The sequence below is a fragment of the Melanostigma gelatinosum genome, assembly GCF_949748355.1.
Source record: "Melanostigma gelatinosum genome assembly, chromosome: 24".
Lineage (NCBI taxonomy): Eukaryota > Metazoa > Chordata > Actinopteri > Perciformes > Zoarcidae > Melanostigma > Melanostigma gelatinosum.
Genome location: NC_136657.1, coordinates 1,432,780 through 1,460,000, shown reverse-complemented (window position 1 = coordinate 1,460,000; position 27,221 = coordinate 1,432,780). Strand labels below are relative to the sequence as shown.

Sequence of the window (27,221 nt, the reverse complement as noted above, 5' to 3'; positions counted from 1 at the left end):
ATTCAGTCAAACTCTTGTCCTCAAAATGTTGCAAGGTTGTGAAAGGTGCTATCACCGGTTTAATGAAACATCGCCATGGAATACTAGCCGTTCACGTAAATAAAGTAAATGTGGGAATTCTAATGCTTTTCTATTGTTGTATTATTGTACTGTATGTCTCAGTCGGATCTTTTTAGATATTTGAATTCCAATGACACTGTCAATAAGCAGGGAAATCTATAGTGACACTTCTAATGCTTTTAATAACAATACAATGACTGATTGAAGCTCCATAATAGTTGTGGACCACTTCACTATGAGTGGAGATGGGGACGCGTCTGCACAAAGGGAGACCCAAAAACTCATAACAAAGATTTTATTTATTCATTCATTTATTTATTTTATTTATGTCTTGAATGTTTTTACATATGTTGTATGATTCATTTAAAATGATTTATTACTTGGGGTTTTAAATATTTCTTTGGTCCCAAAAAATAAACAAGTCTTTTATTTCCCTTTATTGGAGGCTGATCAATGAAGATAATTGGAAGTTAACTGGACTTCCGTTTAGCTCGTAATAAAAAAACAGCAACAACATGGTCAGTTTTCTGTCCCATAGCTTATTACTCGGTGGGACTGTGGGGGGGATCAGTAAGTTCTGACCTTGACTTCATGACACTGCGTGTTTCCTCGTCTCATACAGGTAAAGCAGAATAAACCCAGTCCTCAGTCTGTCTGTAGCAGCCCTGCAGTGTGACCTCATATTTACACCTGTTGAAAGGCAGAACATGAGAGACACAGAAAACATTGTGGTTCTAAGTGAAGCCATGATGTCCTTGAAGCACAAGGTGAAAGCAAGACAACACACCCTGACCTGCAGTCATAAAACACAACCATTAACAGACTCCCTGGTGCATTGATAAGAGAATAGTACGCTGTAAATCAGAAAGCAACTGAAGCCTGCTTGCTCACAGACCTCCAGTACTCATTTACATACAATACACACTCCTGTTTATTACAATGAAAAACATTTGAAATGTTTTTATAATAAATGCTCATGGTATCAGACTGAAACAGCTTTTGCATCAAATGTGACTTCCTGACATGAGACAGTGCTGATGAAGCATATCGGAGCTTCATCTGCTTAACCAACAGAGTGGTTGTAGATGAAACAGAGTGGACGTCATCAGCTTCTTTTATGACGACAACAAAGCCATCGTTACGGATCACAAGTCAGTTGCACATAGTGTCAACAAAGTCTGTTTTTGGAGGACAATCTGCCTCTGGCCTGCCCTTCACCCTCGACTCTCACCTGTCCCCTGTCGAAGATGGCAGAATGTGGGCGGATCAGTTATCAGGTATGTTCAGTCAAGTTCATCCAGTGATATGTCCATAAAAACGTTATGGAAGTGAAATCACTTCCATAAAGTTTTTAATCATTTTATAAAGACTGGACACCACCGAAGCAGCAGAGGTTGAGGTATTTGGGCTTTTGGTTCCGAGTATGGGTCAAGCTCCAAAACACTGGTTCCTATGTTTCCCATAATGCAACTGAATAGCGTCTTTAATTAGAGTTTCAGCTGCATGCATCAGCGAATGAAGCTGGCTTAGGTGTCACATAATAGCATGCTTCACAATGAAGCCATATGATGACACCTGAGCTTATTCTACTCTCTGAAGGACCACTGGTTCGGGTCACTGGTTCGATCCCTTGTCAGAGCCTTTCTGTGTGCCGTTTGAATGGTCTCCCTTTACTGCCGTGGGTTTCCTCCCACCGTGTATCAGCCTCGGACCTATGAATGAGGGGCTGCATCAGACAGGGCATCGAGCATAAAACATGTTACAGATCATAAAAGTAGATTTCTAAACCAGATTGGTCGATGCCTGAGTTACCAGCCAGCACCCAAAAGGAGACCCAGGAGGAAGACTCTGGTGTGTAACAAATATATAACCAATGTGTTCCTAATCGTCCATCTTCAGGGCAAAGCTCATATATCATGCATACCACGGTCTGTCAGTTGTTCATGTGGGCAGAGAAGAAAGAATAATGAAGAATCATCTGCTGTGACTGAATGTTTGTCATGGGGCATTGAAACTCCATCACTCTGCAGTGGAGTTTCAGCTTTTCTCTTCGGTCGGCCATGTGGTCCCTACACGTCATCTAACCAGACCACAGGAAGGCAGCCAATTGGATCGGTTTCTAAGCCTCTCATCGTATAATCTTTTAAAAACACGGAGTCATAGTGCTGGTGATTACCTCTGTGATAGAAAATGTCACAGTGAAGAAAAGTCAAATCGGTTTTTAATAGTTATTTTAGTTCATTATCAGCAGGAAATGAATACGAGTATAACAAAAAATGAAATGAAAAAAATCCAGATGTAGAGTATTTAGATCAGAGGTTGATTTGAACAGCAGGGTCCAAAGACAATACTAATAATGGCGAGAAAGGTATTACAGACAGTTCAGCCCTATTTCCTGACTTCTATTGCTTTTAAATACAACTTTTATGTTCCCCACTGCCTTTGACTGAACCTGACACACTCACTGCACTTACATCTTCACCTATCTCATTTTATTTCTGTGTTTTTTTATTTAGTTTAGTTGTAAAGTGTTTAAATGCATTATGTAAAGCACTTTGAATTGTCATTGTGTAAGAAGCCTGCTGTATAAATAAAAGTGCCTTGCCCAGATTCTGCTGAGATAAACTGTTCTGATGTCCTGGTGACCCAGAGTATAAAAACCAGTGAGCATGTAATCAGCATGTCAAGACTCCTCTTCCCTCATTTCTTGTGATTTCTCTACTATCACTGTCAATAAAGGCGAACATGACCAACATTATATTCACATAAATCAACATTATTAAAAATAAAAAAGACATCATAAAAGGTCAAAGTATCACAGCTAGTGACTGTACTCTGTTATAGCCCTTTGAAAGAAGCAATGTGTAATAAATGCATCATGTAAAGTGTCACATCATCTCTCTTTCTGTAATGTGCAGAGCGTTTCCCTGTGTTCACTGTATTTATATATATTTACACGCATTTTCAATGGCTCAGAGGTCATGCAAAAGTTATTTCAAGGGAACGCAAAGGTTTTTGCAGGACAACAAAAAAGTTATTGCGGGGCAACACAAAAGTAATTGCAAGGTAACGCAAATGTTATTGCGAGGGAACAGGACAGTAATTGTGAGATAATGCAAATATTGTTGAGAGGGAACGCAAAAGTTCTTGCAAGGAAATGCAAAAGTTATTGTGGGGAGATGCAAATGTTGTGAGGGAACGCAAATGGTATTGTGACATAACACAAAGGTTATTGCAAAGGCAATTACAAGTTATTGCACGGAAATGCAAACGATAATGTGAGGGAACACAAGTATTTGTGAGGGAACACAGAAGTTATTGTGAGGGAACACAGAAGTATTTGTGAGGGAACACAAATGTTGTTGTGAGGGAACACAGAAGTTATTGTGAGGGAACACAAATATTATTGTGAGGGAACACAGAATTTATTGTGAGGGAACACAGAAGTTATTATGAGGGAACACAAATATTATTGAGGGAACACAGAATGTATTGTGAGGGAACACAAATGTTATTGTGAGGGAACACAGAATTTATTGTGAGGGAACACAGAATTGATTGTGAGGGAACACAAATATTATTGTGAGGGAACACAGAAGTTATTGTGAGGGAACACAAATATTATTGTGAGGGAACACAGAATGTATTGTGAGGGAACACAAATGTTATTGTGAGGGAACACAGAATTTATTGTGAAGGAACACAGAAGTTATTGTGAGGGAACACAAATATTATTGTTAGGGAACACAGAAGTTATTGTGAGGGAACACAAATGTTATTGTTAGGGAACACAGAAGTTATTGTGAGGGAACACAAATGTTATTGTGAGGGAACACAGAAGTTATTGTGAGGGAACACAAATGTTATTGTGAGGGAACACAGAAGTTATTGTGAGGGAACACAAATGTTATTGTGAGGGAACACAGAGGGAACACCAGCTCGACAATCTTTTAATAGAGAGCTGAGTCAGTAAGTAGCCCCGTACCGGGCCAGAGAACCCGAGGATCTAACAATACATACACAATACTTATTAGTAGGATCATTTATTTTAAAGGTGCAATTACAACATTCAGGGTATAAATTTTGCAACAAACAGCTATTTAATATGAAAGATAGTGGAGTAATGTCTACTTGAGCAGAGAATGATATTGTAATCTGTAACTTTTACAGCGGAGCAATGGAAACAGGTCACTAAGAGGCGCCTGAGAAGAGCTTAAAGGATACTAAAAGACAGAACCCACCCAGACAACCTGCTCACCTGAAAGAGATACATAAGTATGAGCTGATGTGAAAGCAGCCTCTTTCCTCTGGCTTTGAGACTCCACAACTCCACCTCATCCTCCAGGCTCCACCATGAATAAATGGAACTCTTTATTAGAAGAGTCAAAAGTCAAAGAACATACCACAACACTACCTTCATAACCCTCATTCTCACTATAAATACATGTATGGTATGTATTGATTTGATTCTATTCTAGTTCAAACATATGTTCTACAGTATGTGTCTACATAACTTGCGTTGTCAAATGAAAAATATGAATCCTGTAACCTTGAAATCTTTAGTTACTGTCACTCATTAGAATACCTGAGAGTTAATCACATCATGAGCTTTGTATGTAACAAACCATGACTCATGTATTTACTTTGTGTTTCATCTTAAAATCATTTCCACTGACTCTGCAGGTGAGAGTGGACACTGCTGAAGAGAGGAGTCACCTTGTCCCTGCAGAATATTGCCTTCATCTCCCTGCTTCTGTGTCCTTGCTTCTACTTCCTCTTTCTATCTGCATGAGTAACATCCACACCACTCGTCTGCTGACTGGCTGAACTGATCCTGGCTCTGCTCCTTCCACATGGGATTGAGGCCACACCGACCTCTGGCGTTTGACATAGAAACAGGGGACATCAGCCATGTTCCCACAACTACTTCACTACTGTATATTGCAGTCTTACTCTGCAGGGCCAGGAACCAGGAAATGATGACTGCGGCAAGTGTAGTGTCCTTCAACTTTAGACCGGCTCAGCCATTCTTCACATTCCATGACGGAGCTTCTGACAGGTATAATGAGTCAGTTCACTGGCCGTATACCATCCTGCTTCTCTGTAAGCAGAGACACATTTACAACTCACAAAACACAATATGGAGCAGAGGTCTGCTGTTGGGAAGACAGTGTGGAAAGACAGAAGAACAAAAGAAACATCCCTCCACAGTGTGTACACACACACACACACACAAGACATGGAGTGTTATCAGTAGCAACAAAAAAATTCCACATCCAGGACGGAACACACAGGGAAACAGAGAGAGATCAGATTGCAGTGGGTGCTCCAGAAGGAGGCTGTGTCCTCCAGATGTCACCGGTGATGGAAAAGTACCGTCACACCCAGTGGAGCCTCACATCCTTCTGGGGGAGACGGGATTAAACGAATAGCTCGTCCTCACTTTGCTCTCTTCTCTCCTGTTCTTACGTTCTCTGAAATATGCTGATGGGACATTCTTTCAGCTCCTGCTGCACGAGAACAGAATGAGTTCACTGTGTACTATCCCACATTCAGACATGACGATTCATGGTGAACTCATTACACTCCACTTCTAACATGAACATTCATTTCGTCACACTGGCTGCAAAAGACTCTTCTTATCAAACAAATAGCTCTTCTCACACAAACTCATTAAAGGGGTACTTTCTCAATGTCAGGGCACTTGCAAGGTAGAGATGAAAAAAGGAAGTGTGCAGCAGAGATCAAGACATCCTGACTTTTAAGTCCAAGTATGGGTGAAGCTCTAAAACCACATAGTTGTTCATGTTGTGTTTGTTTAACCAGGGTGGTCTGACCACCAGTAGAAGTGGAGCCTTATCTGTGGAGCCAGGGATCGAACCACCGATCCTGTGATTGAAAGACGGCCCTGCTCTCCACTTAGACACCGTCGCCAAACCAACCAGGCCCCAGAACTCCAGCCCACTGGACTAAGTATTCATCTTTTAAAACCAGCTCCACCTCCAGCAGCTCCAACAGTAAGATTGTGTTTACACATTGATGCATGTTGACAATCTAATAATGTCATATATAACTAGAAAAAGCATTTCCTGCTGAAAATGCGTTGGAATGCTGAAAGCTGAAATCAATTGTGAAAAAATTGCTGAAAATTAAGAAATGGGAGACTATCTATCTGAAAAATGTTGAAGCCCGAAAGCATTTAAACTGCACTGCTGAAAAACCTTCTAGTTGAAATGTCTAACTATGGTGTCTGTAGCTGAAAGTATGAGGAAGAAGAAGGCTTTGAAAGTTGAAGTATAACAGGATTTGAAGATTTTCTCCATGGAGATCCCATTCAAAAGAAAATTGCAAAAAGCTTAATTCAAAAAGTTTAGATTACAAATTTGAATGGATTTTAACACAGTAGCTTCAGTATTTACATCTCATATAATCACTAGTAGTGGATGATACATCACAGAGAGCGCAGCACGGTCAATGTGACCTTCCCTCAGACTTGATGGATGAGAGAGAGAGGGTTTTGTAAGGCCGTTCACACATGTATTTGAGATGATGCCTGCAGAGCCAGCGTGTCTGCCACCTAGTGAGTGTCCAGCTGCTCTGCATGTTATCTGCAAGTAGGACAAACAACTCTGCTTAGATCTGCAAAGCTAGCAATATTTTTGGTCATTTAAACATGTTTTAATAAATGCTGATGCTGATGTAGTGATGATGTAGAAATGCTTGTTAGCATTCTGTCTCTTCAAGGTTGGCCTACTGTATTGTTTGTATATGTTTGATTCTGGAGGCATCGGAGAAAATACAAGAAAACAGATCAAGGAGAGATTTATTTATTTTATTCTTTCTGACTGTGAGAATGAGAAGTGAATGTTTGTTTCTTTGTATCAGCATAAACTGCACTGTGACTGTATCATATGATCATATCATATGATCATATCAAATAGTTCAGAGGGTTTACTGATGAAGAAATGAATGGATAGAATCCAGGAGTATGAGACAGAAAAAGGTGTTGAGGGAAAGAGAAAGACCAGCAAGAGCGAGAAGTTTGGATAGGAGACTCACAGAGGTAACTACAGGAAGAAAAGTGGGCCAATCACAAGAACAGGAGTGGAGAGTAGTTACAGTGAATGATTCCAGCAACTAGCCACTCGGGTGGGTGCGCGAGAAGATCGTGTTCTTTACTCCCTTCAACAAAGAGATTCCAGGCTCTTTGACTTTTGGGTGAGGTTCCCGTTCAATTAGAATAATCGGTTTACAGATGATATGATATGATAGAACTTATCTTCCTGGTCTCCCTCTGGTGTGTCTTGCTAAAGATAGAGGAAGAGATCAGTGAAATCAAGTTCACTAGGTTCATGAATAATAAATGGTTGCTCATACATACATCACACAAACAACAGCTGGAAAAGATTCTCAAAACACAGACATCACTTAAAGGGGAAAGGATGAAGGCTCATATTCCAGGAGCAATGGCAAAGTTGAGAGAAGTCCTTTTAAATGTGTCAGTGACAGATATAAAGAATAAAAATGCAAAGTGATGCCACAAAGCTTAACAGCAGAAGGGGTGGGACACTACAGGAAACCCTATCGGTAACGGTTCCGTTTGAGAATGTCCTCCCTAAATCAGTACAAATGGGAGAGAACACATCCCCAAACCATTCAGGTGTTATAAGAGCCAAATAATGGGGCACACAGCACATCAATGCTAAAGAAAAGGAAGATGTGCAGGTGTGGAGGAGAGCATGAGAATGGAAATGTGAAAGAGATGCTGGAGGTTAAATGCTGTCATTGTGGAGGTGAGCACTGTGCTGCATTTAGGAAAGGAAGGACACTGAGGATGAGCCCCTCATGGTGGCTCCATGGACACGTGTGTGGCCTGATGGAGACTCGTATCTGTTAGAGGTCAAAAGGAAAGAAAAAGACAACGTTGATTTGGTAAGTGCATTTGGATATTATGTAATGAAAAAGTACAGTGATTTTACACAGATTTACATGGATGGCGCTAAGAAACCTGAGACAGGAATGACAGGATGGGGGGGAGCTAAAGGAATAGGAATCAACAGAAGAACATCCAATAATCTACTTTACACAGTGGAGATGCTGACGGTGCTGGTTGCACTACGATGGGTGGAAAATAACAGATGGGAAAAGGTGTTGTGATGCTCCGACTCATCCCTAGTAAGTTTAAGGTCTTTTCATTCGAACTGCCGTCAAGAAACTGTATGACGTCCTTCAGTCAGCCACAAGAATATCTAATATGGGAAGTTAAACTCCTGTGGGATCCAGCACATGTAGGGTTGAGTAAGAATGACAAGGCTTTAAAGAAAGGAAACATAGATATGAAGATTAGTATCAGTAGAGCAGAGGTCAAGAGTCTAATTTGGGGGGAAAAATCTACTAAATATGGCAAAAAAGGTGTGACCGAGAGGAGAAAGGGAGACATCTATGTCTTCAAGAGTGTCAAAGTTACGCAGGAGCAGGAACAGGAGAGAGGAAAGAGTTTTGACAAGGTTACGGTTGGGCCATAGTGCACGAAACAAAACACTCAAAATGATAGAAAACACCAGACATGGTGGTGTGTGAGGGACGTCGGCTGAGCACGTGGTTTTCTTTAGGGAGATGAGTAATAATCTGAGGGAATGCACATTGAAAGGATTACTGAGCATAGAGAGCACAGGTTAGGGTACTGTTAGCATTCTTAAGGAACACAGAGGGTTGATAGGATGGAGAAGCAGGAATATGGTACAAGGGTGCTTATCAGAGGCTAGGATTGTAAAGGTCTAAGGAGGATAAAATACAAGTTAATGTGGTACGTGTGGAATTTTTGGTTTTGTTTTGGGGGAAAGATTGCCAGTGGGCGACTGTGGCTAAGTGGATAGCAGGGCCGTCTTTCAATCAGCGGTTCGATTCCCGGCTCGGCTCTGCTAGTCGCATGTCGGTGTGTCCTTGAGCAAGACACTTAACCCCAAAATTGCTCCCGTAGTTGTGCCTACGGTGTAGAAATGTGATAGACTCCGAATTGTAATTCGTTTTGGATGAAAGCGTCTGCTAAATGACTGTAATGAAAGTCTATTGGGTGATCCACACTCCGGAGCAGAAGATGGCGGTAATGCACCAACAAGCTGGAGGCCAACCGCTGTAATTCCAGAAGAAGAAGAAGAAGAAGAAGGTGGCGGTATGCAGCTTCTACGATGGTTTGCGATCCGCAAATAATCCCATAGAAGAAGTATCACAGCGCTTCACAGTAAATGGAGATAAACGTGGACAACAATAGGCTATATATGTTTAGTGAAAGTATATTTTAAGAACAGCTATGGATATAGAGCTGTACCTAATAGCTGCTGCCATCCTCATTGTGCTAATTTTGTTTGCGTTAAAGGTGCGGAGACAGACACAGCAAGGTAAGGAGCCTTAAAGCTAGCGTTAGCTAAACGGTACACATTGTGAGCTAACAGCTAAAGTCAATGTTAGCATAGTTGTGAACAAGCCGTTGCAGTTTGACATAAGGTTTGTGACATTTTCGACACGGTGTCATATTTTTGACATCATGTATATTTAAGCAGTCACGTTGACATGTTTTCTACTGTTAGGAAACGTCAGCTCACAGCTGTCAGTCCGTCGTAGCTACGGAGGCTGCAGTGTGCCACGTGAACCTGAATGATTGATCTCCACCTCTGACCCTTAATCAGCACTTTCGTTGGTATCTATTTGGTCATTGTTGGAGAATGAACAGAATGTCCCCGGAAAACCTCCAGTGGGAGGCGTCCAGGAGGCGTCCTGATTAGATGCCCGAACCACCTCCGCTGACTCCTTTCGACTCGAAGGAGTAGCGGCTCAACTCCAAGCTCCCTCCTGATGACCGAGATCCTTACCCTATCTCTAAGGCTGTTTGAATGTTTTTAACCTTATTGTGATTCTATGACTGGATAGAGCACAGTGGTTATGGTAAGGACAGGGATGCACCAGACTCACTCCAGTCACACTGTCTAACCTCAGGGTAGTGACCAGAGACTCTGATCTGAGGCCAGTGGTATGTGAAGTCTTTCCACATCGACAGTACTATGACATGTGGTGTGCCCTCTCCATGCGCAGCTGATGAGGAGCAGCAGAGGGATGTTGTCTGGGCAGCGGGGCCCCCTCAGCGGGCAGCAGAGGAGCGAGGAGCCGGGATGCCTCGCCGGAGGAGGAACCTTGACGCGGTGATGGCCAACAGACGACCGCAGAGAGAAGCTGTGGAACCCGGTAGACTTATAAACAGGCCTTTAAGCAGTGAAGTGTCCCACTGAGCCATTTGGCCCATTACCAGGCACCTAAATGTTGTATCAATGATGTCTGTGCTTTTTCTTTCATGAGATGATCAGACGTATCTCTATTAGATGCTGCAGAATGAGTTAATAACAATGTCAGTGTTACATTGATGCTCCCATCTCAACAGGCGTCTTGTGATACATGTCCTGTGTGATGTAAAAGAACATGTAACACGTGTGCGGCTTTCAGAGGAAGAGCGTGTTGAGGAGGAGGAAGAAGAGGGGGAGCAGCAGGACTTCCAGCCGACTGCAAAAGTTGGAGCCAAGAAGCAGAAAAAGCTGGAGGAGAAACAGGCCAAGAAAGCCCAGAGAGAGGTGAGGGCTTCCTCCCGCTCACTAGTTAGTGGAGCTACTCCCACTAGAAGAGTGGACCAAATGACTCATTGTTCAACAGTTGAGTTTGCAGTAGCATCCAGTGTTGGTTTATTTCCAGGTGGAGGTGGAGGAGAGAGAGGAGAGGAAGAGGATGCAGGAGCTCAGAGAGCAGGAGAGACGTCATGAGGACGAGAGAGAGCGGCAGCTGGAGCAGAAACAGGTCACCACTCAACAACTCATTCCTCCCTGTGTGTTGCTACGAGGAGGTGCTGACACTCTGTGCTGATGTTTGTTCAGGAGGAGGAGGAGCTCCGGGCTAAAGAGGAGCAAGAGAGACGGGAGGAGGAGGAGTACTTAAGGCTCAAAGCCTCCTTCACCATAGAAGACCAGGGCGAGGAGGAACAGCTCACTGAGGACCAGGTCACAACTCTGAGCTCATATTTCCATCCCTCTGTCTTTAATCTGTGATACAGTTTATGAATAAAGTGTTTGTGTTCTTTCCTCTCAGTCACGCAACATGCTGCAGGACTTCATCCAGTACATCGAGGTGAGAGCTGACGGACTCCTGAGACCCCAACCTGTGCTGGACTCTCTGAGCCTAGTATGCTTACAGTGTCTCCTCTGTCCTGCAGAGCTCTAAGGTGGTTCTCCTGGAGGACTTGGCTTCTCAGTTTGGGATGAGGACCCAGGATGCTATTGACCGCCTGCAGGACCTGTTAGCTGAAGGCTCCCTCACAGGTAAACTTCTCCAGCTCCTTTGCTGCTGGGTACCACCTCTTCTTTTGTTTTTATTATTGATGTATTTGTACATGCCTGGACTGTTATATCGGTTTATGGTTGCTTGTTCGACAGTCAGGAGTAAATAGAAACATTTTATTGCCATCATGTGTAAACTGAAGGCTGACTGTAGACTGAGGAGAAAACCATGCTTTAGAGGTGAGGAGCGCCCCCTGGTGCTCAACGGCTATCACTGCTCTTCTGCTCATGAAACTTTCACCAGTACTCAGTGATTCCATCACCACATTTCATCTGTTACAATCCTCCATTGTGGATTGGCCAGATATCACCCCTGATACGATAGATATTAAACACTACTGTACTACATCTCAGAGGTACATATTGTACTTTTGTGTGTGTGTATATACATCCTCCGGCACCAACGCGCCGGAGGATGCGAGGGCCCGTTCATCGCTGCGTGCAGCTTTAATTATTATTGTGTCCTCTCTGACATGACATGCTGTGTTTTTCTGTTTACAGGAGTGATTGATGACAGAGGAAAGTTCATCTCCATCACTCCAGAGGAGCTGGACTCAGTGGCTCAGTTCATGAGGCAGAGAGGCAGAGTGTCCATCACAGAGCTGGCTCAGGCCAGCAACTCTCTGATCAACCTGCTGCCTGATGGACAGCAACTCTCTGATCAAGCTGCTGCCTGATGGACAGCAACTCTCTGATCAAGCTGCTGCCTGATGGACAGCAACTCTCTGATCAAGCTGCTGCCTGATGGACAGCAACTCTCTGATCAAGCTGCTGCCTGATGGACAGCAACTCTCTGATCAAGCTGCTGCCTGATGGACAGCAACTCTCTGATCAAGCTGCTGCCTGATGGACAGCTGCACCGCAGTGATCTGGTGTGTTAGAAGGTTGGACTCACGTTTTGGTGCCCGGTAATGTCATCATCTGTTGTCCTTTATAGTGACATCACAGCTCAGTTGCCTTTATTCACTTGAGGTGTCCGACTTCACAGACCAGGACCGTAACACACAATAACTACCGTGTATGACATTAAATTAACAAACCCATCATCACAAAAAACTATTTAACATTATTGTGAAAATAAACAGTTTGAGATTCATGTGTGGACTTTGTCTTGTTTCCTGTGACATTACATCATATAAGGGCTGCAAGCTTGTAAAACGTACTCATCAAACAAGTTCACACCAACATGACAAAAACAGTTTTCAAATCCATCTAAGTTGATGCAGCGCTGCTCGAGCTTTTCTTTTAATAAGATTCTACGTTTTAAAGTAAAACTAAGTGTTGGCACAGCTGTTTCAAACAAGTCCAGGGTCAAAAAGCAGAAACACCTTATTGAAAAACAGAATGACCATAAATAAAATGTTTAGTGCTCTTCACAGAAGTCCCATTTAAGCTCTATGAATAGGACAACATTGGGCCAAGAAGTCTTCAGGTCCTCTGGACATCGATACTTCATAGTTACTAAACTACACTAATACTAGCTGTACTGTGCATCAAGCCCATGGAGCAGCTTTTACTCATACCATATAAAACCCCTGTTGTGCTCCTTATCTAGATATCCATCCGTTTTCATGGAATATTATAATATTTTCCACTATTGTTTCTGGTGTCTTCCAAAGGCGTATTAAAAGTATATCGATTCATCGAGTGGTTGAGAATGAGAACATGAGCTCATGCTGTATCTCTCACATTGTCATGCATGTGAAGCTCACACACACTCTCAAACAGTTCCAACAATCCTTATGTCGAGCTTTCTACCTGAGCTGTGTGGATTTCTTTATGGAGCATAATCTTCATAAAATCTACATTTCTGCCAAATGACAGTTGTAAGGGGTGTGCATCACATCAACAAACAGTTGAGAATTATTATTCAGGTTCAGCCATCGTCCATGCTCAAACTCTTATGAGTGCTGTCGGCTAATCCAACACATGTATGGCAGGTCTGCTTGGTTCTCTTTATTGAATTTACTAGCTATCTGACCTCATCTAATAGCTCTAGTTAGCCTCATGCATGTCGGTTTAGTCTAGTTGGCGTCCATTGAGTGGCTCAGCTAGCCCTCCTGACATGAGCCATACCGCCAAATATAGGAATAAAGCTTTTCTTTGACAAAAGTGGTTGTGACCGAAATGAGGCCAGGCCACAAAGTCGAGCTCAGCTCACACCCCGTCAGCTGATTTCCTTCTAGTCCCACAGGGCGCCTGTTTGAGCTGCTTTAGCCTGCTCCTCTTCATGCTTTGACTCCACGGCACTGATGTTGATGCTGGATCTGTTCCATCAGAGGTCCTTGCTGCTGCTCCCAGAACAGCCATACCGCAAAAAATATGTCTTGTGGTCCTGACTGAAATGTCATTTTTAGGATTTGTGTGCAGCACAAATTACTTTTGCAGTGAGCGCAAAGCAATACCGCCAGTCTTCTAATCTCACAGTTGGTAATATTTCCCAGAAGTGTTGCTTTAATATCAATTCAATCATTAGACACTTTAAAACATGTGGTAGCATTATAGTCGTGTAGCTCAGCACAGGACCTGATGCGGGGCGACTGAGGACGACAGCCAGTCCTCAGAGACAGCCTTCTGCGTTCCACTCCACTCATCGTACAGACAAACATTTTGTTTTCATAGTCTTTCACTTCAAGTTAAATTGAGTCCACAAGCCTGAAATACAGAGGCGGTCTCCGAGGCCACAATGACTTTCAGCTGGATGTCTCCTGGTCTTCATCCTGGACCCTCTGACTCCCTTTTCTCGGAGTTAGCTCCCACGTGGAGGTGGCTCCTCTGTCCTGTAAAACAAGAATACATCTGTCCAGTCTGTGGAACAATAACATGTATAATCGTTATTATTTTGATGTGAGCCGACCCAGCATACCTTTATCAGCACACCCAAGGGTGCCAGGTCATTTCTGAGGGTGTCGCAGGCTTTGAGGAGAGGGATTCTCTCTGGGTATAGTCCAGGTTTGGTCGGGCCATCCTGAGGAACTAGTGCGAACGCTCGAACTTCACTTCTGAAATGAGTCAGCTGCTCCACAACGGCCTCCAGACTTCCACCACTACGAACCTCAGCAGCCTCCTGCACAGGGGAGGAGAGGTGTGTTTATAGTCGGACTCCTGAGTGGAACAGTGAGGGGGAGTTATGTGTATGAGCACCTGAAACTAAGAACGGTTGTGTTTTTATTCATATCTACAGAGAAGGTGTTTCTACAGCAGCCCAGAAGGACCAACTGAACTCTGGCTCTATAGAGAGAGTACAACATGTGAAGGTAAGGACGCAGTGAGAATCTCCTCTGCTCTGTGTCGAGGCGGAGCTCTACTACTGCACTACTTTTGACTCAATCCCACATTTGCCGTCCCGCTGCCGGTTTACAATCTCTAAAAATGTAAATGTTCTCCATGAGCTCTGACCTTACTGTGCAGCAGATCGATCCCAAACACGTCCAAGACGTCTGTGATGTAGCTGACCATGGCTCCGAACACCGCAGGGCTCCGAGTCACTCCCTCACACTGAACACATACAAAAACACACGTCACTCCAGCCAGGGTTCAGAGTCACTAAGATGCCGGGGATCGAACCACCTAGCTTTCAATGTGCTTGTTTCCACTCACTCGTCACGATTTCTAGTGACATGACTGCGGATGGTAAACAGTGAGTCACATGGTCCTACTTGTCGATTGTCATCACCCCAACTCAGGACCTTTGGTTCCACTACTGGTAGCACTGATCATCACAACTGTAACCTTTAGTCTGGTGATGGCATCCCACAGTGCGTTACCTTAGAAACAGGCTGCAGCTGGCAGTTCCCATGATAAACCAGATTCATCACAGCACTGATGGCTCTCGGGGTATCGAAGTCATCTGCCAGAGCTTTCGCCACGCTGGATTTAATCTCAGCCAACCTGAAACACAACAACACCAGTTGTCAGAAATAGATAACCATTTGGTATTTACTTCTTTTTTAAGGGGGTGAGGGTTCACATATACAGTCAGGGCCATAAGTATTTGGACTGTGACACAATGTTTCTAATTTTGCTTATTTACACGACTCCGATGGATTTGAAACGAATCAGTCAACATGTGGTTGAAGTTTCGACTTTCAGCTTTAATTCAATGGATAAAACTAAAATATCACATTAAGCGTTTAGGAATTACAGCCACTTCTATACAGTCATCCACATTTTCAGGCGCGCCATTGGTAAAGTCTACAATCAAAAGACCTTCATGAATCTAAATACAGAGGGTTCACAACAAGGTGCCAAGTCAGTCACCTGATCTCAACCCAAGTCAGCAGCTCGTCACTTACTGAAGGTAAAACTGAGGGCAGAAAGACCCACAACCAGCAGCTGAAGGAGGCTGCAGTGAAAGGTCTGGCAAAGCATCTCCAGGGAGGAAACTCAGCGTTTAGTGATCTTTATGGTGCCAGACTTCAGGCAGCCATTGACTGCAAAGGATTTCCCTCCAAGTATTAAACTCATGATTATATTCACAATTATGTTAGTTTGTCCAATTACTTTTGAGCCTCTGAAAATGTGGATGACTGTGTAGAAGTGGCTGTAATTCATAAACGCTTAATGTGATATTTTAGTTTTGTCCATTGAATTAAAGCTGAAAGTCTGAACTTCAACCACATGTTGACTGATTAGTTTCAAATCCATTGGAGTTTTGTAAAGAGGCAAAATTTGAAAAATTGTGTCACCGTCCAAATACGTATGGCCCTGACTGTACATCTATAGATATACAGTAACACTACAGTGAAAGTACCTCTCCCAGAGGACAGCTTCCCGTACAGGTGAGCAGTGCAGCTGCCCCTTCATGTAGACCGTAGCATCGTGGATGAAGGTGGCGATGGTTCTCAGAGAGGTCCGAGCCTCCAGCATGCTGCCGTCACTGTAGTCTACACCTGTGGAGACACCACAACAACCCAGGAACGCTCTTCAGTTCAATATTCTAAAGTAGAGGATGAAGAAACTATGTGCAACCACAGTACGATATACACCATAGTACAGTCACTACACAAACACCTGATCTGTATTTGGCCAAAAGACAAAACATCCGGAACTCATTTGCAGAGTAAGACTGCAGGAAATCCTACAGGGAATAAAGAAAGACACAAGATTATTTCCACACACGGCTACATACAATGTGGACGACACACAGCTGTTAGTGATGACTTTACCTTGATGGTGACAAAGTTCTTTAAAGATTTAGACATTTTCTCGGCACTGCCTTTTAGGTGTAAGTGGCCTAAAAACAATGAAAAACAGAAATTGTAAGGTTTAGAGAATTGAGATATGAGGAGTTTTTCAGCTGTGTTCAGGTTATTTAAAAATAAAGGTCAGGAATATACTTACATTTTCCTTTTTATTTAATAATTCACACTGAATGTCGAGATTATTTTGTGTTCAGAACTTTTGATAACTAGCGCTCCGGTACAGCCGATCACTACATCAGGACTCCGTTAGTCACTTGCTGGCAGTATGAGGAGGAGGAAACTAGACAGTGGAGAACTCTACAGCAGCTACGTCTGCAGGAGGCACACAGCACTGCTATCAATAGAATAGTGGCGTTTAGGAGCAAAAACAGTCCGGGATTTAGGATGTACCTGAGTGGAGGAAGTAATTTGCCCATTGGCCACACAGGTGATAGGCTTCACTCTGAGCGACCTCATTCTCATGGTGAGGGAAGGCCAGGTCGATCCCGCCAGAGTGGATGTCCAGCTGACTCCCAAACACTGAGCTGAAAGCAGCACAGACAACAACCCTGTAGACCGAGGCTGAAGAGCATGCTGGATCATTATGCATCCACGTTAGATTATTCTGATAGTTTTAGTGCTACTAATGCTATCACTACTCTCATTTTATCAATCATTTCTGTCATAAGCCTTGAATGTGTTGTTCATTCTGTACACATGACATCTATCACACTTCTGTCCATCCTGATAAGAGGATCCTCCTCCGTTGCTCTCTCAGGGTTCTCCCCGTTAAAGGGTTCTGGGGGAGTGTTTCCTGTTCTGATGCGAGGGTCCCGGGACAGAGGATGTCGTATTTGTACAGATTGCAAAGCCCTCTGAGGAGAATTTGTGATTTTGGACAAAACTAAATGGGACTGAAAAATTGAATTGAAGAAAGCAATCTGTTGATTTCCATGAATTGATAATTCTGTTAAATACCAATCACAAGTTCCAAGAGACCATAGTGATCTCTCACAACCGCAAATTCTGTCTGACCATAGAAATGGAAAGATGTTGATTTTACAATGATATCAAATTGAGAAAATGATCAACCTTCTACTTGATAAAGATAGGAAAGTTGAATAAAGTGTGTACATGCTTCCTTCTCTAGATACTCCGCAGTAATATCAGTAAAAACCCAGTTCACCGTTAGATATGAATGATATTACTCGTGTTTGTTCACAACCACATTTCTCAATCCTTCAAACTACCGTACAAGAAAAAAGAAGCATTGGCTCAAAGTCATCTATGAAAGTCCCATCGATCTGAATGGAGAATTCTGTTCGTCAAGCTTTAAGGGTCTGCATATGTTGAAGGATAGACTCTCACATACAGACTAAATATACGTGGTATCGACGATGCCAGACTAGATGGAGCAGACAGATTGTGAATCCAAACCTAGCGACGGTGGAGCATTCGATATGCCAGCCAGGTCTTCCTCGGCCCCACGGAGAATCCCAGAATGGTTCCTGAGGTTTGGACGGCTTCCAAAGAGCAAAATCCCTCCCGTCTCGTTTATTTGAGTTGCCTGGAGAACAGTCCCATTAGTAGAGCTCATATACCGGAACATAAAATGTGCCTAATACGGGACAAGCAGTGCCAGTTTATCAGTCTCGAAAAAAAAGTCTGAATGGCTACTGAAACTTGGCCAGGACTCAAAGAAGAAAATAAATCACAGCTCTGCTCTACTTCAGACCACAGGAAGTACTACACCTGGTGGGAAGAGTGGAAAAGATCGATCTCTGTCTTCTACAGATCTGTGGTCTACATGAAACACTTACCAGGTTCTACCTGACAACCCACAGCTCCCACAAACTTGCCATAACGATGACCAATGGACTGGATGTCAAAATACACGTCACCTACAATCAAGGCATATCACAAATGATGACTCAGGTAATGAGCACATACAAGGAACAAAGTACAATAATTGCTACATATTCACCTTCCTTTGTGGCATAAGCGTGTCCGTTTTTCACGATCCCCTCAATGAAGGAGACAATGTGATGCACATTGTCAGTGACTCTGAGATACACTGTAGGAGGAGTCACCTCAGACACAATGACAGAAGATGAAGTTTATAGAGAAACACACATTTGTTATGATTGCACTTAAATGATAGAAATATATATGTTTAAATGCAGTGGCGGGCCGTGCATTTTATACCTGGGCCTTCACTGCTGTCCTGCAGCTGAAACACCACCTTATAACCACATTGTGGCACCACAGCTATTTTTCATTTTTAAGGCTGTAACTATGTACGTATTCGTATTAAACCGTTCGGTACAGCATTTAGAAAACGCAAAAGCCTAAATTCAGGAACATATAATGCTCTCAGTTGGTCTGGCTATGGGATCCACTGTCGTTCCTTAATGACATCGGCTCTGTTCTACCTAGAGACACAGAGGTGAGATCTGATTGGATAAAAGCTCTACTTAAAACAAGCTGCACTGGAAGCAGAGCAACTGAGGAAGACAGGAGCTGTGCAATGAGAAAATAAGATAATGGGAAAATATGTTTATAAATTATAATACATGGAGTGTATTTAAGAAAAATGATTAAATTGTAAAATAGAAATAGCTTTGTGATTCTGTTTCGGCCAGCAGAGAAGGCCTTGCAGGCCCTGATGACCCACCACTGTTTAAATCTAACTTGGTCATGACAGGTGGAGCAACAAGATATACTACATTACTGTTGATAACATGTTGGTATTATTCACGGACTTATCTATGGTATATGTTTAATAGAATACATTTTTCATCACAGATGCACTTGAGAAAACATCCTCCACCAGATCTCTATTACAATGTGCAACTCGCACCAAAACGATCTAAATTGATAAAGAGCACCACAGGAGAGAGGAAACATTTGTTTTTTTTATTTTAGGATCAAAAATAATACACCATTTATGTCACCCTTAAATTAATTGAAATGTGATGGTGGAAACATATGACTCACACACCTTTAATGACAGCATATCCCTCTTAAATTCCTCCTCGTACACTGAGGCAATGGTGGTTGGAGAAACATTGTCCTACAAAACAAGGGGAACATGTTCTCAATAAAGAGGCGTACACATTATAGGCACAGGGATGGCTGATGTTCCTTACCTCCAAACTTCTTTTGATGATCTTATCATCTATGTCAGTGATGACCATGGCATGGATCACAGTGATTCCAAACAACCTGGACAGGATCCTCTGCAGTATATCAAACCTGACATACGAGCTGTGACAAGACATATACAAAGTTATTTAACGTCATGGACATTATGTACACAACATATAAAGTGTTTCTATCAGTACCAAGCATGACCCAGGTGGGCGTGGTCGTAGACGGTGGGTCCACAGCTGTACCTGTGACACAACACACGTGACATAGTGTGAGGTTACCATGCACGCGATGTACAGTCATCATACAACCAGATTCTGTCATTTTACCAGGTAGCTATTCCTTCTCTTGTCAGAATGAGGGGCTCTTTCTGTTTGGTCAGGCTGTTGAAAGTCTTTAAACCCGTATCGAACCCGCTGGGTCTCACCCAGGTCTTCCCTGGACCACGACCAACGCTACAGGATCCTGGTCTGTGTTTCACAGCGTGGACTGACTGAGCTGCACAGAAAGCACCGCGGAGGACTTTAGCTTTTGTCCACATAGTGACACCCGGCTGTGTATGAAGCAACATGCTAACTGCTAGCTTAGCCTAACAGTTTGTAATGTTAGCTAACGTGCTAGCTAATGTTAGCAGCAGACCATCTCCACACACTACGCGCTATTTCAGCGACTATTTTCTCGCGCATTTACGTTACCTCTACCCTTCTCGCGAGAGTCGAATACCGGAAGTGTTGAAACGTGTCATGTGATCTAGCTGGCACTGTGCTGGGGTAGCTATGTGAGAATAACTCTTTTTAATTCAACAGAACACTGAAGGTTGTATCCAAAAGGAGCAGCACAAGATGCAGAACGTGATAAACTCGGTGAAGGGGACGGCGCTCGGAGTGGCGGAGTTTCTCACGCCAGTGTTGAAGGTAAACACTCTGAGCTAGCTTGTTGCTAGCTGGTGGCTACTCTGACACGTTAAACACGCAGGAACACATTATCAAAGCTATCCAGTCATGTTGTTGGTGCTCTAACGTTACTTTATGTTCAAACGTGAAGTTTTTAAGTTACAGCCGGTGGTTAATGCTAACGTTACATGTTCAAGCCCTGGTTCTGTTCTCCATCACAGGAATCTAAATTCAAAGAGACTGGAGTCATTACACCAGAAGAGGTGAGAACATACTTCTTAAAGGCCCTGCAGCAAATTTCAATTATGTGCTAATTATATTAACTTACATGGTCTTATCTAAAGTATACTTCCTCCTCTCTGCTTCTTGTTTTAGTTTGTAGCAGCTGGGGATCACTTGGTTCACCATTGCCCCACATGGAAATGGTGAGTGTGTGTCACAGATGAATCCATTCCTAATTACACATGTGAAGTAGGATTATTAGCTCTTCAAAGCATGATTTAAGTTTTACAGAGAGAGTTCACAGATCAACTTTCAAATAGACCAGGTCCAGCAGTGATTATTATATATATATATATATATATATATATATATATATATATATATATATATATATATATATATATATATATATATATATATATGGACTCTGTGAAAGACGACCTGCTCCCTATATAGATATGCAGTATATGGCTTTTTGTAAGATAACAAAAACTCTTTGATTCTTAGCTTCAGGTCATTATACACTAATAAAAACATAGTTATGAACAATATATTCAATTTCTGACAATCAATCCCCCTAAATGTTACACACTTTTCTTTTAAAATAAATAGGAAAGCAAACCCAAAACATTAGTTTATAAAAGCTAAACTTGCTGTGGGTGTAGTCAAATATAAAGTAAGGACAAACCATGTGTTCTCTGTCTGTGGTTCCATGTCCCTTCAGGGCCAGTGGGGAAGAAGTCAAGGTGAAGCCATATTTGCCCCAGGACAAACAGTTTCTCCTGACACGCAACGGTAAGAGGGGATTTAATCATCATTCAACTGTTTTTTACTTCAACTCCTCTGACCCACTCACTTTGTAACATCAACAATTTGTATTTTTAATATGCAGGACTCTCTCCAGTTCCACATACATTCTGTGTGAATGAATTTAATCTGCAGTGCACACTGGCTGCATGTTTTTACATGAAAGGAAAGCATCTTTAAATCACAGTGTGGATTACCAATAACTGTAATTATAGCATGTAAACATTGAAAAGTACATTATTTAAAAGTTCCTCGACTGAATGTTTTCTGTTCTTTAGAATTGCTTACTTTTAAACAATGAAATATTGATTTATTTTTAAAGGCAAGATCCAGCCTCCATTAATGAAGGATTTTGTTTGTAAAGATACGGTTTTGTGATTTTCTTTGACACCACTAAAGTACACAGACACTTGACAATGGAGACCAAGCCAATGTTCCATGAAGTAGTATTCAGTTCATTGTGTGAGCTTCTAGAGTCTCTGTCCTCACTTCCCTTAGTACTGTGCAATAGCACAGTTACACATATGCTACATCATCCGGCTGTAATACAGCCTCATATCTGAGTCTTAAGCATCCAAAAGTTAAGTTTGGCTGCCACCAAAAAACATTTTTTCGGAAAAACTCCTGCTATCATCCTTGTTGGCATCTAGACATTCATTCAACATTACTGACTAACATGTTGTACTTCCTCTTTGTGTGTTGACTGTGTGTGTGTGCGGTCTGCCAGTTCCCTGTTACAAGCGCTGTAAACAGATGGAGTACTCAGACGAGCTGGAGGCCATTATAGAGGAGGATGATGGAGATGGGGGCTGGGTGGACACTTACCACAACTCAGGTTGGACACCATCTCAACAGCCATACAAACTCAAAAAGTGGAGCAAGAAACAGTGTTGTACCAGCAGAGATCAACAGAGGACAGTGTATCCACGAACACATTGAGTTATCACACTTTTCTTCACAAATATATACCGTAGTCTACCTAATGTAATAGTTGTGCTTCATGTTATACAGTGTGCTTGAATCAGCACTTACTTTTGCAGGGTTTCCACCAGTGTAAGTTGACCCTCTACCAGGCCTTAGCATCGAGGGAAATGCTCTTTTATGTGTTTAAAATGATTCAATGGGTTAGATTTGACAGACACTCAAACAGTTCCAGTTCATTTAAAATGATGAAAGAGCACGGTGAAGAACATGTCCTGACACTGTTGTGTTTCAGCAGGTGTGTTAGGAGTCACAGATGATATAAAGGACATTTCACTGGACAATAATAAGGTATGCTTCATAAATGTGTTGATTCTGGTTCAATACAATGGGAAAATTCCAAAACTGAATTGTAATGTGGTTAGCACTCAGCAAAGGGCTCTGGGTTTGGACCTGCTGGCTGAGATTTAATGCATGTAAATAATGAAAAGTACATGACTTGCTCCCATCTGAGCCTGAGGAACATCATTCAGCAGTAAGCTCCTCAGAACATGTCCTTATTCCACTCAGAGGTTTGGTTCCTGGTCATGTTGTGAAATGTGTTTCGTGATGTCATGTTCATTGTATTTCTTCAGAACAGTTTTGAAATCGTGAGCATTTAGTTTCAACTGTTTCTGAAGTGTGTAGATCAAAATGGGTCCTTGTCCTTTGAATCCTCTAGGATAAGAATATGAATGCCACATCTGCAGCATATTGTGGTGATGATGATGATGATGATGAAGATGGAGAAGCAGCCGATATGGAAGGTACTCCTACCCTACCGTCAATGAAGCAGTCCTCTTGTTTCTTCCTTTAACTGGACTTGTCCTTTTCAGAGTACGAGGAGAGTGGCCTGCTGGAAACCGATGAGGTAGGCTCTCAAAGGTCAGCATGTCATTTCTTGTGGGATGTGATCCCATCGTCAGTCACACAAGCTCCTCTCTCCTCCATCTAGGCCACCTTGGACACCAGCAAAATGGTTGAAACTAAAACCAGAGCAGAGCCCGGGAGTGAAGACGCCATCCTCCAGACGAGAACATATGACCTGTACATCACATATGATAAATACTACCAGACCCCTCGACTCTGGCTCTTTGGATATGATGAAGTATGTATCTGGGAGTATGTATCTGAAATAGTATCAGCATGTTCTGTAGGAGAATGTAGTGCTCATATCGTGAATCTCACGAGGTTAAGGCTGCCCCCTCTTTGTCAACAAGTCCACTTCTTGCTCATTTTGGTCTCAGTCAACTCACATGTCTTTGTTTCTCTGCTTCTTTTGTGCTGAGTCACTTATTTCTGACAAACGTATGAGCACATCTCTGGTAAACCCAAGAGTCAAAGTGGTGCTTTGGCACATTTCTTTGAGAGTTTTACAGATCTGTCCATTAAATCAACTAATCGATTGGTTGAAAAAAATGGTATGAGTGTTAGTCGACCTGGACATTCTTTAATTGAGGACAGCCCTAGCAGCAGCAGTCAAGTCATTGTAGGACAGATGCAACACTGTGGCGCTTGTACGCTTTAGCTTAAGGCTGCAGGAAGTGATTTTTAGAAAGTACAGTAGACACGGCACTAATAAAGCTCATCAAGCTTCTGTGGGCTCCTCCAGGATAGGCAACCACTGACTGTAGAGCAGATGTACGAGGATATCAGCCAGGACCACGTGAAGAAGACGGTCACCATTGAGAACCACCCCCACCTTCCTCCACCTGCCATGTGCTCCGTCCACCCCTGCAGGTGAGGAAGACACCTTCTCTCTTTAGATGCACACATGCTGGTTTAGTTTGAGAGCAATATAAACATTCATATTTTGGTCTTTATTTAGATCTGTACAGTTACGATACCTCCACCAATCGTTCACAAACACAATATTTTTCTTTTGTAGAGTGATGTCTTAAAACAACAAGTGATTAATAAATAATGTGTTAAAACTGTTATTTTAACAACTTTTGGCTGATCCAACCTTTACTTTCAGACATGCTGAAGTGATGAAAAAGATCATTGAGACTGTGGCAGAAGGGGGAGGAGAGCTGGGAGTGCATATGTATCCTTTCATGGTAATAACCACTCCCAAAGTCAGATGCAACATTAAGGTCCTATGGACACTTGGGAAGATATTTACTTTATCTATTGTTCTGGCCTGTTCGTAGGCACTAAACAGCCAAATTGTGTAATCCTTTTTTGCTGAAGAACCACATTTAAGTACCGCACAGTCAAGTTTTGTCTCATGCAATATGTAGTTTAAGGCCTTCCTGTTAAGAGCCACAAAATATGGGAGTAGGGAATGGACATTTTTACTGTGAGGAAAGCTCTGCAGCACTGTTTTACCACACAGGTCAACAGAGTGAGAGAGATCCGTCACTGATCTCTTTGTTAAAGTTACTGTGAGGACCTGTTTGAATACTGATGCCTCCTTATGACCTCCATCAGTAAACGAGACCATCAGAGAGAAGATGGTCTGTATAGTTATTCCTAATGCTGCCACCGGGTCGGATTCTGTAACCAGTCACAGAGTGAGCGTTTACCAATCAGTTTCATGGAGAGATTGTGTTTAAGGCTGCTCTGAAATCAATAAGCAGCGTTGTGATGTAGGTGTTGTGACAGGCTTAGTAAATATCCCCTGGTGACACTTTGAACACTGGAAGATATCCCATCATGCTCATGATATGTGGCGTGGATATTCCTAGGTAGGTAGTTGGTTACATCGTCATGCCTACTGTGTCGCTGTGTTGTTTGTTCCCTCCGTGCTCTACTCTGTTTTTCTTAACCGACACTTTCAGGTATCTTCTAATTTTCCTCAAGTTTGTCCAGGCTGTCATTCCTACAATAGAATACGACTACACAAGACACTTCACCATGTAGCTTCATAGGTCTGCCTCTACTGATGCACCATGGGAAACATCAGCTCGTCTGCCTCGTGTTGAGATGAAATCGGGTCTGGTCTGATTACAATCGGTTTGTGTAACTCACTGCGTGGGTGCAGCACATGGGGAATGTTGGCGGTATGTGACAAAACGTCTGTTAAAGGAACAGGCTGATGAAAGAGTCAGATGAGAAGATCAGTATGGGTTTGATCTGTGTGCCTCCAGTACAGATACATGTGTCGCTAGCCTCACTATGGCATGAAAAGTGCACCTTTCAAAGCCAGAGGTGTATTATTTTCATGTTGTATTGTTGGATTTCACTTGTGGAAAACTCAAATGTAAAAACAACAAACTTGGATATATTTGTAACTAGCTTGCTCTCTTACAACAAGTGGTTGAATAGAGTTGTTTCCCCTTTGACAGAGCTAGCTAGTAGTTCCAGTGCTAAGCTAGGCTAACAGTGGCCTGGACACACAAATGAACTGGATATCATCTCTTCATCTGATGCTCGGTAAGACTACAGACAAAGCTTCGTCCCAAAAGCTGGACTGTACCTCTGATGTTTCTCTACAGTTTGATGTTGTGACCACAATGTGGTGAGCGCTCACAAACGTCTTGTTACTAAGACTCACCCCATTCCGCACTGCTTCCCTGTTTGAGTCCATTTAAAAAGAACAATGATTTATTAAAATTGTGATTGGTTCCAGCAGAACAAGCTGGTTTATCAGAGCTATTTATTCACTGAGAGCAAGAACCGTATAGTTCTGGGCCATAAATCCAAAACAATAAGCATGCCATGCCCTACACTGTGGCCCTTCACTGCCTTCAGTCATCTGTTTATGTGCATCCTTTTCTTGTTCAGCTAATGATGCGATTCAGAAGAAATCATTTTAAATCTAGATTTGGACCGCTACTGGAAGTAAATGTCTGTTTGGTTGCTAACATCAGTGTGTAAGATGTCTATGTACCCGACGGCAGCATTGATAGAAGCTTCTTGATTATTAACAATACTCTTCCCATGCCTCACTGCTTCTTATTGCTTCATTCTGGTGCACTTTGTAGACGGCATGGCTGAACCCTAATATTGTAAATCAGCTCTTGATGCCTGTTTGTCTAAATACTTCATCCTCTGAATGTGTTGATGGCCAGACCTTTTCATTCATGCTTCATGTGGTTGGCTCGTATGTTTTTTGTGTTTTACTTCAACTTTCAATTTCCCTCCTCTGCAGCTTGAGATGTGTTTTCAGTTTGTCTTGCTTCTACTGATGTATCACTACCTAGTGTGTCAAGAATGAATTGTTTTACTGTCACACGCCTCGATGTGTACTTCAATAAATCCTTCAATGACTTTCTGCTCTTTTTATTTGGTAATATAAACTATTACAGACAAATGTGTCTGACTCAACTAAAGAGAAAAGTCTCATCTTCAGTAATCGTCCCTCTACTTTCCCTGTTTTCTGGTTTGGGATCAAACACTCCCTCTGTACTGCCTGTTGGCTCTGGCTCCTGTGGGACTTGCTCAGTCTATTTGTTGGGCTGTGACTCTATTGCATACATTTTTAGTAAATTATAAAACAAAGAAAGTAATAACCGCTTAACAGTTTGTACTAGTTCTCCTCTGCTGCTGCTCCACCGTCAGACCACCTGATAGCGCTAGTGCGTCTAAAGGCGGACCGTTTAACAGCAGAAACCACCACCGAAGAA

General features: G+C 42.5%; 3 protein-coding genes across 5 annotated transcripts; 2 read left to right on the top strand and 1 right to left on the bottom strand.

Moving 5' to 3' along the window:
* The first annotated feature begins 9,231 nt into the window (after positions 1–9,231).
* ddrgk1 (DDRGK domain containing 1) lies at positions 9,232–12,531 on the top strand. The gene is made up of 8 exons (XM_079296231.1): positions 9,232–9,458; positions 10,150–10,299; positions 10,555–10,679; positions 10,798–10,899; positions 10,977–11,099; positions 11,188–11,226; positions 11,312–11,417; positions 11,937–12,531. The coding sequence occupies exons 1-8, from the start codon at positions 9,371–9,373 to the stop codon at positions 12,110–12,112; spliced, it is 909 nt and encodes a 302-aa protein (XP_079152357.1). The 5' UTR covers positions 9,232–9,370; the 3' UTR covers positions 12,113–12,531.
* A 1,342-nt stretch (positions 12,532–13,873) lies between these two features.
* On the bottom strand, positions 13,874–20,410 carry cars2 (cysteinyl-tRNA synthetase 2, mitochondrial). Of its 3 annotated transcripts, XM_079296111.1 has the most exons (15): positions 20,098–20,410; positions 19,963–20,013; positions 19,768–19,885; positions 19,620–19,691; positions 18,603–18,708; positions 18,439–18,519; positions 18,056–18,185; positions 17,030–17,163; positions 16,604–16,671; positions 16,449–16,515; positions 16,189–16,327; positions 15,203–15,326; positions 14,835–14,933; positions 14,302–14,502; positions 13,874–14,215 (listed from the first exon to the last, which is right to left on the bottom strand). In XM_079296111.1, the coding sequence occupies exons 1-15, from the start codon at positions 20,337–20,339 to the stop codon at positions 14,129–14,131; spliced, it is 1,719 nt and encodes a 572-aa protein (XP_079152237.1). In that variant the 5' UTR covers positions 20,340–20,410; the 3' UTR covers positions 13,874–14,128. The 3 variants fall into 3 exon arrangements, with proteins under 3 accessions (XP_079152237.1, XP_079152239.1, XP_079152238.1); XM_079296113.1 differs by lacking the exon at positions 18,603–18,708 and having other exon boundaries at positions 19,616–19,691; XM_079296112.1 differs by lacking the exon at positions 18,439–18,519.
* Positions 20,411–20,507: 97 nt separating this feature from the next.
* atg3 (autophagy related 3) lies at positions 20,508–26,865 on the top strand. Its single transcript, XM_079296729.1, has 12 exons — positions 20,508–20,682; positions 20,883–20,924; positions 21,037–21,086; positions 21,608–21,678; positions 22,418–22,525; positions 22,910–22,962; positions 23,333–23,417; positions 23,487–23,521; positions 23,606–23,758; positions 24,263–24,390; positions 24,629–24,697; positions 25,434–26,865. The coding sequence occupies exons 1-12, from the start codon at positions 20,611–20,613 to the stop codon at positions 25,513–25,515; spliced, it is 948 nt and encodes a 315-aa protein (XP_079152855.1). The 5' UTR covers positions 20,508–20,610; the 3' UTR covers positions 25,516–26,865.
* The last annotated feature ends 356 nt before the right edge of the window (positions 26,866–27,221 follow it).

Excerpts from the sequence above, each read along its gene's own strand:
- ddrgk1 (XM_079296231.1), top strand. The coding sequence starts at position 9,371 with ATGGATATAGAGCTGTACCTAATAGCTGCTGCCATCCTCATTGTGCTA. Across the intron at positions 9,459-10,149 it reads GCGGAGACAGACACAGCAAG|CTGATGAGGAGCAGCAGAGG; the intron begins GTAAGGAGCCTT and ends CTCCATGCGCAG. Across the intron at positions 11,100-11,187 it reads AACAGCTCACTGAGGACCAG|TCACGCAACATGCTGCAGGA; the intron begins GTCACAACTCTG and ends CTTTCCTCTCAG.
- cars2 (XM_079296111.1), bottom strand. The coding sequence starts at position 20,339 with ATGTTGCTTCATACACAGCCGGGTGTCACTATGTGGACAAAAGCTAAA. Across the intron at positions 16,516-16,603 it reads AGAACTTTGTCACCATCAAG|GATTTCCTGCAGTCTTACTC; the intron begins GTAAAGTCATCA and ends TATTCCCTGTAG. Across the intron at positions 14,503-14,834 it reads TCGATCTGCTGCACAGTAAG|GAGGCTGCTGAGGTTCGTAG; the intron begins GTCAGAGCTCAT and ends TCCCCTGTGCAG.
- atg3 (XM_079296729.1), top strand. The coding sequence starts at position 20,611 with ATGCAGAACGTGATAAACTCGGTGAAGGGGACGGCGCTCGGAGTGGCG. Across the intron at positions 20,925-21,036 it reads GAGTCATTACACCAGAAGAG|TTTGTAGCAGCTGGGGATCA; the intron begins GTGAGAACATAC and ends TTCTTGTTTTAG. Across the intron at positions 22,526-22,909 it reads GGACACTTACCACAACTCAG|GTGTGTTAGGAGTCACAGAT; the intron begins GTTGGACACCAT and ends GTGTTTCAGCAG.